Genomic DNA, 21,208 nt, shown 5'->3' with positions numbered 1-21,208 from the left:
CCTTTTGTATGTGGCATGAACACACCCAGTCACAATGTTTTAATCTGATTAGGCTACTTCAAAAGTCTACTGTAGGCATGCACAGGTTCATCCAAAATATAATTCCAGCATCCTCAAAATGACTTGACATTAACCAGGTTTCCATCCATTCTTTTTATGTGAGTAAAGTACATGTCGGTTAAAAAATGTCACGATATCATGGGAAAGCATTCAGTTTATTAGGCTACAGATGAAATAATTTATGATGACCTTCACAGGGTGGTGAAAGTGCAAGGTGATGAGCTTGATGCTCCTTTCAATAAATATCAAGGGTCTTATTCTGGTTACATGATCGATGCTTGGCTGCCGTTTGACAAATAAAAATAATCGTGCACTTTTGTCCGCAATAATCTCATCATGTAGGCTATACCCGCACTGTATCTGCGAGTTGTTGGCTAGAGCGCACGTGCCAATACCAGAGTGGGCACATTTACTATACCAACGCAATATTTTTTGTGACAAAACAATCAGTAGGCTTAGAGTTTAAAATGCGATGGAAACCATTTAACTTGTATTTTTTATTCGGTACATGGGAATTTAACTACAAAAGTTATTTGTATGTGGACTACGTATTTATGGAAACACAACTCTGATGGGAAAATGACCATATTGTTTTTATGCAAAGTTTTGAATATTCACATGAAAATCTGTCGCCAATTGGATGGAAACCTAGCTATATAGACACCCTAAAGACTCTGTCAAGTGCGCTAGTCCAGTGGTTCACCAGTAGCCCCAAACATCTAAAGAATAAGCTACAGACCAGCCAAAACAAGCTTGTAAGAATTGTATTTAAACTCCCCCCTCGTACTCATCTAGAGGTCTAGCATTTTTTTGTCTGTATCTATGTAATTGTATCTGTATCTCTGTAATGTATCTGTACCTATGTATTTGTATATGTATCTATGCAAGAAAATAGGGACCACAATGGAAATAAATCCGACTTTATTGTGCAATCTCGGTCACTTTGAAAAACCTTTATACTGTGTGTATATGTATTTTTTTTTATTGATTCAATCAAATCAATCCAAACTGTGCAGCGGCCATTTGATGAATGGAAAGAGACATCTGTTACAAAACACCCAAAAGTTTAATGATATTCAGGGATTCTCAAGCCAAGCCTTTGATACTGGGTAAGCCTACAAGGTATGGAGGGATGTATTTTCTGTTTGTCGAGATTGACATCTATTTATTGTGGTGTTGAAAACGCAAACCATGATATTGAAGTGCCCGAAGTCGGTATGCTTTGTTTATTGGTTGTGTGGTACCTGTTGGTGAAAAATTTGTTTCAAATATTTTATATCATTACAGTGGGGAGAACAAGTATTTGATACACTGCCGATTTTGCAGGTTTTCCTACTTACAAAGCATGTAGAGGTCTGTAATTTTTATCATAGGTACACTTCAACTGTGAGAGACGGAATCTAAAACAAAAATCCAGAAAATCACATTGTATGATTTTTTTATAATTAATTTGCATTTTATTGCATGACATAAGTATTTGATCACCTACCAACCAGTAAGAATTCCGTCTCTCACAGACCTGTTAGTTTTTCTTTAAGAAGCCCTCCTGTTCTCCACTCATTACCTGTATTAACTGCACCTTTTTGAACTCGTTACCTGTATAAAAGAGACCTGTCCAGACACTCAATCAAACAGACTCCAACCTCTCCACAATGGCCAAGACCTGAGAGCTGTGTAAGGACATCAGGGATAAAATTGTAGACCTGCACAAGGCTGGGATGGGCTACAGGACAATAGGCAAGCAGATTGGTGAGAAGGCAACAACTGTTGGCGCAATTATTAGAAAATGGAAGAAGTTCAAGATGACGGTCAATCACCCTCGGTCTGGGGCTCCATGCAAGATCTCACCTCGTGGAGCATCAATGATCATGAGGAAGGTGAGGGATCAGCCCAGAACTACACGGCAGGACCTGGTCAATGACCTGAAGAGAGCTGGGACCACAGCCTCAAAGAAAACCATTAGTAACACACTACGCCGTCATGGATTAAAATCCTGCAGCGCACGCAAGGTCCCCCTGCTCAAGCCAGCGCATGGCCAGGCCCGTCTGAAGTTTGCCAATGACCATCTGGATGATCCAGAGGAGGAATGGGAGAAGGTCATGTGGTCTGATGAGACAAAAATAGAGCTTTTTTGGTCTAAACTCCACTCGCCGTGTTTGGAGGAAGAAGAAGGATGAGTACAACCCCAAGAACACCATCCCAACCGTGAAGCATGGAGGTGGAAACATCATTCTTTGGGGATGCCTTTCTGCAAAGAGGACAGGACGACTGCACCGTATTGAGGGGAGGATGGATGGGGCCATGTATCGCGAGATCTTGGCCAACAACCTCCTTCCCTCAGTAAGAGCATTGAAGATGGGTCGTGGCTGGGTCTTCCAGCATGACAACGATCCGAAACACACAGCCAGGGCAACTAAGGAGTGGCTCCGTAAGAAGCATCTCAAGGTCCTGGAGTGGCCTAGCCAGTCTCCAGACCTGAACCCAATAGAAAATCTTTGGAGGGAGCTGAAAGTCCGTATTGCCCAGCGACAGCCCCGAAACCTGAAGGATCTGGAGAAGGTCTGTATGGAGGAGTGGGCCAAAATCCCTGCTGCAGTGTGTGCAAACCTCGTCAAGAACTACAAGAAATGTATGATCTCTGTAATTGCAAAGACAGGTTTCTGTACCAAATATTAAGTTCTGCTTTTCTGATGTATCAAATACTTATGTCATGCAATAAAATGCAAATTAATTACTTAAAAATCATACAATGTGATTTTCTGGATTTTTGTCCGTCTCTCACAGTTGAAGTGTACCAATGATAAATATTACAGACCTCTACATGCTTTGTAAGTAGGAAAACCTGCAAAATCGGCAGTGTATCAAATACTTGTTCTCCCCACTGTATATGACATCAAAATGTTGAACATCTGATTTCCCCCTAGCTGATCATTGTCTGCAGCTGGCTCTGATTGTAGTTTTACTCTTCAGCTCCACTATATATATTGCGTTGATTTGTCATCAGCGTCACATCACTGTGAAGTTTTACCTGCTACACAGAGTGCGTTGTTTTGAGAGTGGAGAGGAGCTGAGTCTTTATTCTATTTTGCCTACTGTACTGTACCATATTCATCCATTATGCGTATGTAATATAGCTTTGGTCCAGTTTTTCGCAAGTACTCACTAAATTGTTGCTAGTGGTTGTACTAAATGATCCTCTAATTTCACAAGCTGCTTTTTAACCTTTTGAACCTAGCTAGTCAATGTAACTAGCTAGCTAGTAGTAGTAGCTTCTTGACTTCATAAATCTTACTAAAATAACCAGTGGGGTATAGTCGTTGCCATATGCAACCAAAATCAACTTTATTTGTCATTATTTCAATTCACAAGATAGAATGAACGTTTCCATCAGCCATCGAGAATTGAACCTCTGATTCTTGAGCTGGACGTTGCCATTGGACATGATGCAACGCAAGCGCAACACAGGCAGTGAATCAGCTTTCATTGATTTCAAAGGAAGCATAGCCTCAACGGCTGATGGCAATGCCAGACGCCCGATGGCTATAGTGTGGCAGGGCCGTAATGAAACAGGCAGAGAGAGTGAGTTTGTCTGTGGTGGTCGGCAAACCCTTGAACTTCTGGCCTGTAGCCCTGCATGGCATCGACTGTGCCACATAAGTATGCTGAAGTGGCAACGTTGATATCCAAGTTCATAATAAAAAGGGTCGTTACAGTTATTGTTATTTGAGGTCATAAACATTATTTCGAGTTAATTTCCGTTAGGGAAAATCAAGTCTGACATTTTAAAATGGAAATTACAAACTTTAGAATACTTTTTAAATCTTGGATGCACTACAAGTTTGCATTTCCTGCAGTGCAGAACAATTCCTGCAACAACAGGATGATCAAATTAAGACACAACATCTGTACACCATTGTTTAATGTGTTTTTAAAGTAGCTACAGTACATGCATACTTGTGTTTCCATTCCTTCCTACTGCAGTTCAATGGAAAAGTAGTTCCAGTCAGTCATGTACAGTGAGGGAAAAAAGTATTTGATCCCCTGCTGATTTTGTACGTTTGCCCACTGACAAAGAACTGATCAGTCTATAATTTTAATGGTAGGTTTATTTGAACAGTGAGAGACAGAATAACAACAAAAAAATCCAGAAAAACGCATGTCAAAAATGTTATAAATTAATTTTCATTTTAATGAGGGAAATACGAATTTGACCCCCTCTCAATCAGAAAGATTTCTGGCTCCCAGGTGTCTTTTATACAGGTAACGAGCTGAGATTAGGAGCACACTCTTAAAGGGAGTGCTCCTAATCTCAGTTTGTTACCTGTATAAAAGACACCTGTCCACAGAAGCAATCAATCAATCAGATTTCAAACTCTCCACCATGGCCAAGCCCAAAGAGCTCTCCAAGGATGTCAGGGACAAGATTGTAGACCTACACAAGGCTGGAATGGGCTACAAGACCATCGCCAAGCAGCTTGGTGAGAAGGTGACAACAGTTGGTGTGATTATTCGCAAATGGAAGAAAAACAAAAGAACTGTCAATCTCCCTCGGCCTGGGGCTCCATGCAAGATCTCACCTCGTGGAGTTGCAATGATCATGAGAACGGTGAGGAATCAGCCCAGAACTACACGGGAGGATCTTGTCAATGATCTCAAGGCAGCTGGGAGCATAGTCACCAAGAAAACAATTGGTAACACACTACGCCGTGAAGGACTGAAATCCTGCAGCGCCCGCAAGGTCCCCCTGCTCAAGAAAGCACATATACATGCCCGTCTGAAGTTTGCCAATTAACATCTGAATGATTCAGAGGAGAACTGGGTGAAAGTGTTGTTGTCAGATGAGACCAAAATGGAGCTCTTTGGCATCAACTCAACTCGCGGTGTTTGGAGGAGGAGGAATGCTGTCTATGACCCCAAGAACACCATCCCCACCGTCAAACATGGAGGTGGAAACATTATGCTAAGGGGACAGGACAACTTCACCGCATCAAAGGGACGATGGACGTGGCCATGTACCATCAAATTTTGGGTGAGAACCTCATTCCCTCAGCCAAGGCATTGAAAATGGGTCGTGGATGGGTATTCCAGCATGACAATGATCCAAAACACACGGCCAAGGCAACAAAGGAGTGGCTCAAGAAGAAGCACATTAAGGTCCTGGAGTGGCCTAGCCAGTCTCCAGACCTTAATCCCATAGAAAATCTGTGGAGGGAGCTGAAGGTTCGAGTTGCCAAACGTCAGCCTCGAAAACTTAATGACTTGAAGAAGAACTGCAAAGAGGAGTGGGACAAAATCCCTCCTGAGATGTGTGCAAACCTGGTGGCCAACTATAAGAAACGTCTGACCTCTGTGATTGCCAACAACGGTTTTGCCACCAAGTACTAAGTCATGTTTTGCAGAGGGGTCAAATACTTATTTCCCTCATTAAATGCAAATCAATTTATAATATTTTTGACATGCGTTTTTCTGGATTTTTTTGTTGTTATTCTGTCTCTCACTGTTCAAATAAACCTACCATTAAAATTATAGACTGATCATTTCTTTGTCAGTGGGCAAACGTACAAAATCAGCAGGGGATCAAATACTTTTTTCCCCTCACTGTAACCATGGCGACTGGCAGGTACTACTTACTCTCCAGGTTCCCAGCCAGCAGGTAGAGCCAGGTAAGAAGGATGACAGCGGTCAGAGATGCCACCAGCAGCTTCAGACGACCTCGAAATGGCAGGTGCATGATGGGACAGCTGGGTGGGGGCGGGGGTGGGAGGTGAGGGGTCAGGGCTCAGGTGGGGCTCAGTCTCTCATCTACTTCCTGCTGCATCCTCTCATCTGTAGGGAGAGGAGGAGAAAGAGAGGAGGAGATAGAAGGTTAGCATGATGCTATCACAAAATGTTTTAGTGGCATAACAGTGCAGTTTGTATTCAAGCAAAGCAGAAGTTAGGACACGGAAATGTCAGGGGCATGAACACACCCAGTCACAATGTTTTAATCTGATTAGGCTACTTCAAAAGTCTCCTGTAGGCATGCACAGGTTCATCCAAAATATAATTCCAGCATCCTCAAAATGACTTGATATTAACCAGGTTTCCATCCATCCTTTTTATGTGAGTAAAGTACATGTCGGTTAAAAAATGTCACGATATCATGGGAAAGCATTCAGTTTATTAGGCTACAGATGAAATAATTTATTTTACATTTTTACATTTTAGTCATTTAGCAGACGCTCTTATCCAGAGTGACTTACAGTTAGTGAGTGCATACATATTATTAAAAAAAATCATACTGGCCCCCCACGGGAATCGAACCCACAACCCTGGCGTTGGAAACGCCATGCTCTACCAACATCCCTGCCATTCCCTCCCCTACCCTGGACGACGCTGGGCCAATTGTTCGCCGCCCCATGGGTCTCCCGGTCACGGCCGGCTACGACAGAGCCTGGATTCGACCACTGCGCCACTCAGGAGATGACCTTCACAGGGTGGTGAAAGTGCAATAAATATCAAGGGTCTTATTCTGGTTACATGATCGATGCTTGGTTGCCGTTTGACAAATAAAAATAATCTTGCACTTTTGTCCGTAATAATCTCATCATGTAGGCTATACCCGCACTGTATCTGCGAGTTGTTGGCTAGAGCGCACATTTACTATACCTACGCAATATTTATTGTGACAAAACAATCAGTAGGCTTAGAGTTTAAAATGCGATGGAAACCCATTTAACTTGTATTTTTTATTCGGTACATGGGAATTTAACTACAAAAGTTATTTGTATGTGGACTACGTATTTATGGATACACAACTCTGATGGGAAAATGAGCATATTGTTTTTATGCAGATTTTTGAATATTCACATGAAAATCTGTCGCCAATTGGATGGAAACCTAGCTATATAGATACCCTAAAGACTCTGTCAAGTGCGCTAGTCCAGTGGTTCACCAGTAGCCCCAAACATCTAAAGAATAAGCTACAGACCAGCCAAAACAAGCTTGTAAGAATTGTATTTAAACTCCCCCCTCATACTCATCTAGAGGTCTAGCATGTTTTTGTCTGTATCTCTGTAATGTATCTGTATCTCTGTAATGTATCTGTATCTATTTAATTTTATCTGTATCTATGTAATTGTATCTGTATCTATGCAAGAAAATAGGGACCACAATGGAAATAAATCCGACTTTATTGTGCAATCTCGGTCACTTTGAAAAACCTTTATACAGTGTGGCATCTCACTCTCATTCTCTTAACACAAATACAAGCACACGCACACACACATATGCACAAACACACAAGCACGCTCATACACACACACCCACACCCACACACAGTTTATTCACAGCCAGGCTCACAGCAGGGGCATTGTGCACAATTGGCAATAAGTGTGGGCAGACTCTCTCTCTCTCTACCTCCCTCTATCTATAAGGGTGAATAGAGTTCCAGGTCCTCTCTTTGTTTTATGACGAGCTTAATTAATCATGCTTCACTCTAATTAGACGCAGGCCTGAAGGAAACAAGATTGAATGCAGCTGCCAATTAATAAAGAGAAGTAAAAAAATTATGAAAAGAAGAGTGTGTCTGGCCTTTGCTTTGCTGTTGTGAAAACTCTGGTTTGAGAGGGAAGAGAGGGAGGAGAAAGTGGGATGGGTGGACAGTATACGGGTGAGATTAAACTGAACTCGCTCCTTGACCCAGGTTTTTATGCAGGTTGATGTTTATTGGGATGAGTCTTGTCCTGGAGGCAGAACTGAGCGATTTCTGCAAAGTCAAAATTCATGAAAACAGAAATGTGCTTTTTGGTCTTAATTTAAGGTTAGGGTTAGGCATTAATGTTAGCAGTGTGGTTAAGGTTAAAATCTGATTTTATGACTGTGCCAGCTAGTGACCACTCTGCAGAGCTGCCTCCAGAACAAGATTCATGACAAAGAACGCTAACCTGTGGTTTTTATCTACTTGACAGGCGTGCGCACACACACACACACACACACACACACACACACACACACACACACACACACACACACACACACACACACACACACACACACACACACACACCCTCAAGACTGTCAAATGAACATCCAGTGTGCGACTTTACTTAACAAAAACACAGATGCTTAGCTTGGTTGCTCGAGGTGTGTGTGTGTGTTTGCTCAAGGGCTCTCATTCCAATGGATTCTCGTCACGCTGTTCAACTCTCATCTCGACACAGCGCCTACAGCTAGCAGACTAAAACGACAAGGACAAAGAGCACTACTGATAATGCCAGAGAGAGAGAGAGAGAGAGAGAGAAGCAACAATACCACAACAAATGTACTATATTACTTATTGGATCACTAAAAAATACAATTGTTACATTACCATGTAGTTTACCAATAAAATGGTCTGATGGTGATGTGGATATACTCGGAATATATATCCCAAAGGAAATAAATGATCTCACTTCAATAAATTTTAATAGAAAGTTAGCAAAAATAGATAAGATCTTACTACCATGGAAAGGAAAATACCTGTCAATTTGTGGAAAAATCACCCTGATTAACTCTTTAGTATTATCCCAGTTTACATATTTGCTTATGGTCTTGCCTACGCCTAGCGAACAGTTTTTTAAATTATATGAGAAAAAAATATTCAATTTTATTTGGAACGGCAAGCCAGACAAAATTAAAAGGGCATATTTATATAATGAATATGAATTCGGAGGACAGAAATTATTAAATATTAAAGCATTAGACCTATCACTAAAGGCTTCAGTCATACAAAAGTTATACTTAAATCCGAACTGGTTCTCAAGCAAATTAGTAAGATTGTCTCACCCAATGTTCAAGAAAGGCCTTTTTCCCTTTATTCAGATTACAACAACTCATTTGCAGTTATTTGAAAAGGAAATCATCTCCCAAATATCACTATTTCTAAAACAAGCCATAAAAAGTTGGATGCAATTTCAATTTAATCCTCCAGAAACGACAGAACAAATAATGCAACAAATATTGTGGTTAAATTCAAATATACTAATTGACAAAAAAACTTTATTTTTTGACAGAATGTTTAAAAAAGGTATAATCTTGGTAAATTATATAATCGGTAGGACTGGTGGAGTTATGTCGCACATGCAGCTAACAAAAACATATGGAAATGTCTGCTCTACCCAAAATTACAACCAAATAATTGCAGCCTGTGGAAGAGGAAAGTGGAAGGGGGAGAAAGTAAGGAACTTGTCTGTCGGCCTTGCATTAAAGAACATACAGTGGGGAATAAAAGTATTTATTCAGCCACCAATTGTGCAAGTTCTCCCACTTAAAAAGATGAGAGAGGCCTGTAATCTTCATCATAGGTACACGTCAACTATGACAGACAAAATGAGAAAAAAAAATCCAGAAAATCACATTGTAGGATTTTTTATGAATTTATTTGCAAATTATGGTGGAAAATAAGTATTTGGTCAATAACAAAAGTTTCTCAATACTTTGTAAATATACCCTTTGTTGGCAATGACACAGGTCAAACGTTTTCTGTAAGTCTTCACAAGGTTTTCACACACTGTTGCTGGTATTCTGGCCCATTCCTCCATGCAGATCTCCTCTAGAGCAGTGATGTTTTGGGGCTGTCGCTGGGCACAATATACACAAGCAGTCAGGAAAGCAAAGGCTAACTTTTTCAAACAGAAATTTGCATCCTGTAGCACTAACTCCAAAAAGTTTTGGGACACTGTAAAGTCCATGGAGAATAAGAGCACTTCCTCCCAGCTGCCCACTGCACTGAGGCTAGGAAACACTATCACCACCGATAAATCTACAATAATCGAGAATTTCAACAAGCATTTTGCTACAGCTGGCCATGCTTTCCATCTGGCTACCACTACCCCGGCCACCAACTCTGCACCCTCTGCTGCAACTTGCCCATGCCCCCCCCGCTTCTCCTTCACACAAATTCAGACAGCTGATGTTTTGAAAGCGCTGCAAAATCTGGACCCCTACAAATCAGCTGGGCTAGACAATCTGGACCCTTTCTTTCTAAAACTAGCCGCCGAAATTGTCGCAACCCATATTACTAGTCTGTTCAACCTCTCTTTCATAACGTCTGAGATCCCCAGAGATTGGAAAGCTGCCGCGGTCATCCCCCTCTTCAAAGGGGGTGACACTCTAGATCCAAACTGCTACAGACCTATATCCATCCTGCCCTGCCTTTCGAAAGTATTTGAAAGCCAAGTTAACAAACAGATCACAGACCATTTCGAATACCACCGTACCTTCTCCGCTATGCAATCCGGTTTCCGAGCTGGTCATGGGTGCACTTCAGCCACGCTCAAGGTCCTAAACGATATTATAACCGCGATTGATAATAGACAGTACTGTGCAGCCGTCTTCATCGACCTGGCCAAGGCTTTCGACTCTGTCAACCACCGCATTCTTATTGGCAGACTAAATAGCCTTGGTTTCTCAAATGACTGCCTCGCCTGGTTCACCAACTACTTCTCAGATAGAGTTCAGTGTGTCAAATCGGAGGGCCTGTTGTCTGGACCTATGGCAGTCTCTATGGGGGTGCCACAGGGTTCAATTCTTGGGCCGACACTTTTCTCCGTGTATATCAATGATGTCGCTCTTGCTGCTGGTGACTCTCAGATCCACCTCTACGCAGACGACACCATTTTGTATACATCTGGCCCTTCATTGGACACTGTGTTAACAAACCTCCAAACGAGCTTCAATGCCATACAACACTCCTTCAGTAGCCTCCAACTGCTCTTAAACACTAGTAAAACTAAATGCATGCTTTTCAATCGAACGCTGCTGGCACCCGCCCACCCGACTAGAATCACCACACTCGACGGGTCTGACCTAGAGTATGTGGACAACTACAAATACCTAGGTGTCTGGTTAGACTGTAAACTCAACTTCCAGACTCACATAAAGAATCTCCAATCCAAAGTTAAATCTAGAATCGACTTCCTATTTTGCAACAAAGCCTCCTTCACTCATGCTGCCAAACATGCCCTCGTAAAACTGACTATCCTACCGATCCTTGACTTCGGCGATGTCATTTACAAAATAGCCTCCAACACTCTACTCAGCAAATTGGATGTAGTCTATCACAGTGCCATCCGTTTTGTCTCCAAAGCCCCATACACTACCCACCACTGTGACCTGTACGCTCTTGTTGGCTGGTCCTCACTACATGTTCGTCGTCAAACCCACTGGCTCCAGGCCATCTATAAATCACTGCTAGGCAAATCCCCACCTTATCTTAGCTCATTGGTCACCATAGCAGCACCCACCCGTAGTCTGCGCTCTAGCAGGTATATCTCACTGGTCATTCCCAAAGCCAACACCTCCTTTGGCCGCCATTCCTTCCAGTTCTCTGCTGCCAATGACTGGAACGAATTGCAAAAATCTCTGAAGCTGGAGACTCTTATCTCCCTCAATAACTTTAAGCATCAGTTGTCAGAGCACCTTACCGATCACTGCACCTGTACACAGCCCATCTGAAATTAGCCCACCCAACTACCTCATCCCTATATTGTTATTTATTTTGCACCCCAGTATCTCTATTTGCACATAATCTCTTGCACATCTAGCATTCCAGTGTTAATACTATTGTAATTATTTTGCACTATAGCCTATTTATTGCCTTACCTCCATAACTTGCTACATTTGCACACACTGTATATATATTTTCTGTTGTATTTTTGACTTTATGTTTTTTACCCCATATGTAACTCTGTGTTGTTTTTATTGCACTGCTTTGCTTTATCTTGGCCAGGTTGCAGTTGTAAATGAGAACCTGTTCTCAACTGGCTTACCTGGTTAAATAAAGGTGAAATAAAAAATAATAAATAAAAAAACACGGACTTTCAACTCCCTCCAAAGATTTTCTATGGGGTTGAGATCTGGAGACTGGCTAGGCCACTACAGAACCTTGAAATGCTTCTTACGAAGCCACTCCTTCGTTGCCCGGGCGGTGTGTTTGGGATCATTGTCATGCTGAAAGACCCAGCCACGTTTCATCTTCAATGCCCTTGCTGATGGAAGGAGGTTTTCACTCAAAATCTCACGATACATGGCCCCATTCATTCTTTCCTTTACACAGATCAGTCGTCCTGGTCCCTTTGCAGAAAAACAGCCCCAAAGCATGATGTTTCCACCCCCATGCTTCACAGTAGGTATGGTGTTCTTTGGATGCAACTCAGCATTCTTTGTCCTCCAAACACGACGAGTTGAGTTTTTACCAAAAAGTTATATTTTGGTTTCATCTGACCATATGACATTCTCCCAATCCTCTTCTGGATCATCCAAATGCACTCTAGCAAACTTCAGACGGGCCTGGACATGTACTGGCTTAAGCAGGGGGACACGTCTGGCACTGCAGGATTTGAATCCCTGGCGGCGTAGTGTGTTACTGATGGTAGGCTTTGTTACTTTGGTCCCAGCTCTCTGCAGGTCATTCACTAGGTCCCCCCGTGTGGTTCTGGGATTTTTGCTCACTGTCTTGTGATCATTTTGACCCCACAGGGTGAGATCTTACGTGGAGCCCCAGATCGAGGGAGATTATCAGTGGTCTTGTATGTCTTCCATTTCCTAATAATTGCTCCCACAGTTGATTTCTTCAAATCAAGCTGCTTACCTATTGCAGATTCAGTCTTCCCAGCCTGGTGCAGGTCTACAATTTTGTTTCTGGTGTCCTTTGACAGCTCTTTGGTCTTGGCCATAGTGGAATTTGGAGTGTGACTGTTTGAGGTTGTGGACAGGTGTCTTTTATACTGATAACAAGTTCAAACAGGTGCCATTAATACAGGTAAATAGTGGAGGACAGAGGAGCCTCTTAAAGAAGAAGTTACAGGTCTGTGAGAGCCAGAAATCTTGCTTGTTTGTAGGTGACCAAATACATATTTTCCACCATAATTTGCAAATAAATTCATTAAAAATCCTACAATGTGATTTTCTGGGAAATTTTTTCTCAATTTGTCTGTCATAGTTGACGTGTACCTATGATGAAAATTACAGGCCTCTCTCATCTTTTTAAGTGGGAGAACTTGCACAACTGGTGGCTGACTAAATACTTTTTTCCCCACTGTAATTGGTTAAGGAAAACTGTGATAAATAAAAAAGTATATCAGTTTCACTTAAGGACCAAAGGATTGACAGCCGTCCCATATAGATTGCAAAATAGTTGGGAAGAGATTTTTGACGTACCGATCCCATGGCATAGTGTTTATGAACTGACGCGCAAAACGACACCGGATTCAAAAATTAGAACATTTCAATTTCAATTATTATATAAAATTCTTGCTACCAATAGAATGTTATTTATATGGGGGATACAATCTTCCCAGCTCTGCAGATTTTGCTGTGAAGAGACAGAATCATTAGATCATTTGTTTTGGTTCTGTCCATTTGTAGCTTGTTTTTGGACACAGGTCCAGGAATGGCTAAAGGATTGCAATATTTACCTGGAGCTAACCTTGCAGATAGCATTACTGGGTGATCTGAAAAGTCATAGTCAATCGATCAATAATATAATAATACTTTTAGCAAAAATGTTTATTTTTAATTCACAATATGTAGAAGCAATGAGAATAGAAATGTTCTGAACTTTTGTAAAACATCACAGTACGGTTGAAATATATATGGAAAATAGAAATCCTATATGGATGGTGTTAAGAGATAGATGGGAGGTATTGAATAGAGTTGAAGGATGGGACTAATAACAAATAACAACAACTAATAACAAAGATAGGTAATAATGTAAGCATACTGTGTCCATAATAAGTATATAGGTTGTATGTTGGGAGCTTTTGGGAAAGAGCACAGTTAGAAAGATATGGCATATAGAAGCAAACCGGATGGTCATCATGAAAATGATCGGAGAGGTTGAGAGTAGAAGAAGTTCAGGAGCAAAAAATAATAATAATATATATATATATAATATAATTATTGTAAAATTAACTGTGTCCATAAGGTGTAGATAGTAAGTATAGAACGGAAGTAGAGGCCTGGGCATTGTTGTTCACTAATTTACTCCAAGTAGGGAAAGGATGGCGGGGTTGAAAAGTAATAAAGGGGAGTATATATATAAAAAACATGGGGGATTGGAAGTGATGCAGACAATTACATTGATAGAAGATACAATCTATCTGCAATATTAAGCTGACCCATCCCCCCAAAAAAAAAACATACTGGAGAGCCACTACGACATGTGCAGTCTATTAACCAAAAGTACAATTCTATAGAAAATGCTTTTAGTAACATTAATAACACAACAACCAAAGCCAAAGCTGGGTCACAGTCAGAGTAAGTGAGGGCTGTTGAGATACTTTGTGGAGGAGGTACAGTGGATAGGGAAAGAGAGCCAAGGCCTGCAGATACAGAAGAGAAAGGCGAGAGGTGTTCAACCGATTCACCCACCCCTGCCTTAAAAGGATAGTTCATCCAAATAAAAAAATTACATCTTGGTTTCCTTACCCTGTAAGCAGCCTATGGACCAGGTATGACAACAATCCATGCTTTGATTTTGTTACCCTGCCAATATTTCCAAATGCTAATGTCCTTGTCCATAGACTGATTACAGGGTAAGAAAACCAATATGTAATTTTGTAATTTGGGTGAAATATCCCTTTAACACAACAATCACCCCAAATCTACCGTTGATTCAACTATAACCTCAAAAAACATTCACGTCAAATACCGCATACATTTCCTTGCTGTGCTTTTTTAAGCACAGTTACTGCTCTTTGCCTGCCAAAGTACAGTAATATTAAGTGTGATCCACCCAGTATTGAGGTTACACCCTACATTTACAACACCTGGTCAAGGTGAGATCATGAAGGGGATTTTTCCCAGAAAACCTTGGCTGCATCATATGATAAATACTGCAAGACATCTGCTTTTTAATCTTTTCTCTCTGATCTTTCATATACTTTCTCTTTTCTCTGTGTGCTAAAGATAAACCCATTCGGAAATTATTTACACCACAGGTGTACGCATAGCCTCAACATTGAGGTCATGTTTCGTTTCATCCCCCCTCCCTCTCCCCCTCCCTCCCTCCCCCCCTCTCTCTCTCTCTCTCTCTCCCTCCCTCCCTCCCTCCCTCCCTCTCTCTCCCTCTCTCTCCCTCTCTCTCTCCCTCTCCCTCTCCCGCTCCCTCTCCCTCCCTCCCTCTTGCCCAGAATGTCAAATAACCTTAATAACCACTTCCCATGCTTTTAAAACAACGATTCTGTTCCGGAATAGTATAGATCACTTCTATTACCGGATCCGATTCTGTTCCTTGAAAAGTTTGTTATTTTACAGTTTTCTGTTCTGTTCCCTGAACCGTTTCCAACCCCTGGTTTAAACTCTATCCCAAACCTTAACCCTTACCTTAACCATTTGGAATTAATGCCTAAACTTAACCGTCAAAATGTCTATGTTTATGGACAAAAGTCGAATACTGCAGTCAGACCATGAGATCTTGTTGGAAATAGAATGGAAACTAAACATAACATAACAGAATACAGCACTTCATTCATTGTCCTCCAAGCAGAAATTCTTAATGTGTTACGTACAAAACAGCCAAAGTTTTCCATTCCACATTATTGTAGAGCATATTGAATTGTGCCAAGGGAAACCTGCCGCCTGTTCCTGTATTTCTAAGCACGACTGTCAATCAAACATGGCTCCTGAGGAACATATAATGTAAGTAATAATGCAATTAAGAGCTGAAGCCACTGTGTCTCTGTGTAAAGGCCTGTAGCGGTAGCTTCCCCATTCAAAGTGAAGGGCCTTTTAGCGCTGTGCTAATCAGGAAGGGGGATATCTCTGATTAGGGCATAATCAGTTTGGCGCTTCCTGCATTAGAGAACCGTGATAACAGAGGAGATGGTTAATCAACTACTCTCTTTTTCTATCTTGACCTCAGCCAAGGGTTCACACACACACACACACACGCACACACACTCTTGAGATTAGAAAAAAAAAATTCTTCATTTATTCTAATTTTGTATCTATTATTTATTATTTTCTCATTAAAAATACAGTGATATTTGCATTGCTACTGAGTAACCATTCAATTGTTCTCCACTAATTCCCCCGCTAAAGCCTCTCCCCATCCCAAGTTGAGCCGTCATCCCAGTGATCGGCATCCCACCCACGTCCCTCCGGATCCCTAAGGCCCCGAGAGGCCAGGACCCATCCATCGAAAACAGCACACAGTGCCACCCACAAAACAGAAGCAGATTAACCGCCAAAAGCATTTCCAATGCTGTCACTTCTCTCTCTCTCTCTCTCTCTCTCTCTCTCTCTCTCTCTCTCTCTCTCTCTCTCTCTCTCTCTCTCTCTCTCTCTCTCTCTCTCTCTCTCTCTCTCTCTCTCTCTCTCTCTCTCTCTCTCTCTCTCTCTCTCTCTATATATATATATATATATATATATATATATATACAGTGGGGAAGAAAAGTATTTAGTCAGCCACCAATTGTGCAAGTTCTCCCACTTAAAAAGATGGGAGAGGCCTGTAATTTTCATCATAGGTACACGTCAACTATGACAGACAAAATGAGGGAAAAAAATCCAGAAAATCACATTGTAGGATTTTTTATGAATTTATTTGCAAATTATGGTGGAAAATAAGTATTTGGTCAATAACAAAAGTTTCTCAATAGTTTGATATATACCCTTTGTTGGCAATGAGACAGGTCAAACGTTTTCTGTAAGTCTTCACAAGGTTTTCACACACTGTTGCTGGTATTTTGGCCCATTCCTCCATGCAGATCTCCTCTAGAGCAGGGATGTTTTGGGGCTTTCGCTGGGCAACACGGACTTTCAACTCCCTCCAAAGATTTTCTATGGGGTTGAGATCTGGAGACTGGCTAGGCCACTCGAGGACCTTGAAATGCTTCTTACGAAGCCACTCCTTCGTTGCCCGGGCGGTGTGTTTGGGATCATTGTCATGCTGAAAGACCCAGCCACGTTTCATCTTCAATGCCCTTGCTGATGGAAGGAGGTTTTCACTCAAAATCTCACGATACATGGCCCCATTCATTCTTTCCTTTACACGGATCAGTCGTCCTGGTCCCTTTGCAGAAAAACAGCCCCAAAGCATGATGTTTCCACCCCCATGCTTCACAGTAGGTATGGTGTTCTTTGGATGCAACTCAGCATTCTTTGTCCTCCAAACACGACGAGTTTAGTTTTTACCAAGAAGTTATATTTTGGTTTCATCTGACCATATGACATTCTCCCAATCCTCTTCTGGATCATCCAAATGCACTCTAGCAAACTTCAGACGGGCCTGGACATGTACTGGCTTAAGCAGGGGGACACGTCTGGCACTGCAGGATTTGAGTCCCTGGCGGCATAGTGTGTTACTGATGGTAGGCTTTGTTACTTTGGTCCCAGCTCTCTGCAGGTCATTCACTAGGTCCCCCCGTGTGGTTCTGGGATTTTTGCTCACCGTTCTTGTGATCATTTTGACCCCACGGGGTGAGATCTTGCGTGGAGCCCCAGATCGAGGGAGATTATCAGTGGTCTTGTATGTCTTCCATTTCCTAATAATTGCTCCCACAGTTGATTTCTTCAAACCAAGCTGCTTACCTATTGCAGATTCAGTCTTCCCAGCCTGGTGCAGGTCTACAATTTTGTTTCTGGTGTCCTTTGACAGCTCTTTGGTCTTGGCCATAGTGGAGTGTGGAGTGTGACTGTTTGAGGTTGTGTACAGGTGTCTTTTATACTGATAACAAGTTCAAACAGGTGCCATTAATACAGGTAACGAGTGGAGGACAGAGGAGCCTCTTAAAGAAGAAGTTACAGGTCTGTGAGAGCCAGAAATCTTGCTTGTTTGTAGGTGACCAAATACTTATTTTCCACCATAATTTGCAAATAAATTCATAAAAAATCCTACAATGTGATTTTCTGGAGAAAAAAAATCTCAATTTGTCTGTCATAGTTGACGTGTACCTATGATGAAAATTACAGGCCTCTCTCATCTTTTTAAGTGGGAGAACTTGCACAATTGGTGGCTGACTAAATACTTTTTTCCCCCACTGTACCTATGATGAAAATTACAGGCCTCTCTCTTCTTTTTAAGTGGGAGAACATGCACAATTGGTGGCTGACTAAATACTGTATAATGTAAGTAATAATGCAATTAAGAGCTGAAGCCATTGAGTCTCTGTGTAAAGGCCTTTAGCGGTAGCTTCCCCATTCAAAGTGAAGGGACTTTTAGCGCTGTGCTAATCAGGAAGGGAGATATCTCTGATTAGGGCATAATCAGTTTGGCGCTTCCTGCATTAGAGAACCGTGATAACAGAGGAGATGGTTAATCAACTACTCTCTTTCTCTATCTTGACCTCAGCCAAGGGTTCACACACACACACGCACACACACACTCTTGAGATTAGATTATTGATTGAAAACCAAACCATCCATTCAGAGTGGATACATTTACCTCTGTCTGTATGTTTGTGAGTGTATCTGCACAGACGGATTGGTTCCCTCTGCATTTGTTTGTCCTGTCTTGTCCTGTGTGTTGTATAGTTTGTGTGTGTGATGCGTGGGTTGACTCATAGCTTGCAGTCCCTGCGGTTATATCTGCGGGGCAGGCAGGTGGCGGTCGGATTGAATAAAGAGAAAATAGTACAGAAATCAAATCTATAAATGTATAATTCTTGTGCAATTTATATCTAGACCTATAGGCTACACTGAGTTTTGCATCTGGCATTAGTGCGTAAGCTTTAGGGCACTTTACACGTGCCAAATAGCCTACATGCCAATCCTTTAAAGCTTTTGGGAACGGGCAGAAAAAGTTAATGTCGATCCACTGAGGCAAAAAGGACATTGTCAGAGTTTAATTCAATAAAAACAAAGATGGTCACACACTCAATATGTATAACCTCCCAGTAATTTATTGGGTAAAAAACCTCCAACGTTTCGGCATCACTGAGCTGCGAAATTGAGAATTAAAAATAAAGAGTAGGGAGGGGCAAGAAAATTAATGTTTTGGAAAGATTTGGTGAAGCGGTAAAAGAGGATGATAGCAGTGATGGCTATGTTATGTGTGATGATTGTGAGGCACTATATAAATTCGACAGTCACAAGACAGGGACTTAAAATAGGCCTATGACACGTCAAATGAGCTGTAGCCTACTGTTCAGATGGATTAAATGGAAACTGAAATCTTCACAATGACTGTAGGTCTATAACCTCTCACATAGTCTTAACATTAATTCCAGCAGAATTAAGCATTTCTTGTAGTAAATTGATACCAACAAGCTCAAGTCAGAATTAGACGTTCATCCAAGTTTCTCAAACATCAAATTTCGAAGTTGTTCCAAACGTCAAATGTTGTGTTTAGGCATTAACTCAGAATTTTTAAGGTTAGGGTTAAGTTTAGGCATTAACTCTGACATCTTAAGGTTAGGCATTAACTCAGAATGGTTAAGGTAAGGGTTAAGGTTTGGGATAAGCTTAAAACAAAAATCTCAAAAACAACGTTCTATTGCTGGATTAGAACATGCAACCTTTGGCACCAGAGGCAGATGCTTATAAACATCCACCATCCCCGTCCACAACACCCTAGCAAAACCGAAACCTACTTGAAGGTAACAGCGCTCGCTGTTGCCCCTAGTGGACAGTTTACATATCATCGCCAGACGTCCTCAGACATGGATGGATGTCGAATACTGACTTGTACAACGGGTGACCTGGCTGATTGATACAACAAATGTACATTTTGACTCGGGAACAGGAGTGGGGAAATATTATTTATTACTTTCAGCATCTTGAGTGAATGCGAATGTGCAGTTAGGGACCATCTGTAGAGGTGCTATCTTTAAAAGCATCATAAAACATTTTGCACCGAAAATATTACACTTCTTTTTTTGTTGAGTTATTGCATTTTCTCCCTGGTCCCTAAATGTCTTTGCTCCACGAAAGAAGCAGTAATGACAGAGAAAACTTTAGTGATGTCAACTACACTGTAAAAGTAGAAAGTCTCAAAACACCATGATTGTGTAATGAAACCATGAAAACTAAGCTGAGATCTGGTGTTTGGAGGGTGTTTGAATGTAAACCCAAGTGTTTTAATGCACAGAATGAGGGCAGTAAAATGGTAAATTGCATTGGAATTTGACCCACTCAACCACCCTGTAAGAGATTATTCTGGGGTTAATTAAAATGAACTCAAATAAACAACCAACATATACTTCATTCAAATTAATGCAAGTCGTCTAGAGCCCGTGGTCTAGCAATAACGCACACGGCTTAGACACGTCACCCCTCTATCCACCGAAGACCGGTGTTAAATTCCCCGCTCCAACCCTTCAATCTGTTTCTCCCACCTATCTGTATCTCCTTTGTCACTTCATAACTGTTTCAATAGTGTCAAAATACAGCCAAAATATATTTTAAAAATAAATCCAACTAAATATATTCCTCAAAATGTAAGTAGCTTTCATGAGGATAACCAAAGAGAGAGAACATTTAGTGATTGAATTCATTGGAAGTCTTTGGTTTTAATCACCTTTCATTTCATATCTTGCCATGTGACTCTGATTTTAGAGGATTGTGGGTAATTCAACATTTTTAGACTTGATGATTCTTTCACACAGTGTTGTATACATGTTTGAAGAAAGAAAAGTATATTTTTATATTAGTAATAAGCTTGTTGTACCATGAGGTGTAATGGATCATGATGAACGGATGGATGTCAAAACCGTCAGTTAAATTGACATTCAATGAGGACAGCACCCATTCCCACATTTATGATTGTCAATGGAAGAGGGCAAGTGCAGAATCCACAATTTATGCTGTTCAACCTCCAGTTAGTGTTGATGGTTTGAACACTGAGCTTGACATTACCTGCCAAAATGGTATAAAATGGCAAATGATCAAATACATAAAACAATGTTAAACATTAAGCCACTAAATAAAAAGCGATCTAATTATGCACTAGAAAGGATTCAAAACATCATAATGGTTTTAAGAAGCTTTAGAGTGAGGACATGACACCAAAAGAGAAAGTATCTAATTCTGCACTAAACAGGACTCGAAACACCAGCTCCCAGTCCCTGGCAAGGTGTTGCACAACACTTAAGTGGCGTTACAACACACCATGTTATGTTTCAAAACATCTCAGGATAATGTCTTTCAAAGTTAAGGTTTCGTCTCCTTCAAGTTGGTGGCAGCTCAG

At 41.3% G+C, this 21,208-nt stretch overlaps 1 protein-coding gene across 2 annotated transcripts in view; it reads right to left on the bottom strand.

Moving 5' to 3' along the window:
• LOC121582261 (LARGE xylosyl- and glucuronyltransferase 2) overlaps positions 1–21,208 on the bottom strand; it is a 97,096-nt gene that overhangs the window by 12,455 nt on the left and 63,433 nt on the right. For both annotated transcript variants that reach the window (XM_041897943.2, XM_041897944.2), the window contains one exon: positions 5,692–5,886. In XM_041897943.2, the coding sequence (XP_041753877.2) occupies positions 5,692–5,791 (100 nt within the window). In that variant the 5' untranslated portion in view covers positions 5,792–5,886. The remainder of the gene's footprint in view (positions 1–5,691; positions 5,887–21,208) is intronic.

Source organism: Coregonus clupeaformis, chromosome 15, assembly GCF_020615455.1.
Source record: "Coregonus clupeaformis isolate EN_2021a chromosome 15, ASM2061545v1, whole genome shotgun sequence".
Taxonomy (NCBI): domain Eukaryota; kingdom Metazoa; phylum Chordata; class Actinopteri; order Salmoniformes; family Salmonidae; genus Coregonus; species Coregonus clupeaformis.
This window is presented reverse-complemented; position numbering and strand designations above follow the sequence as displayed.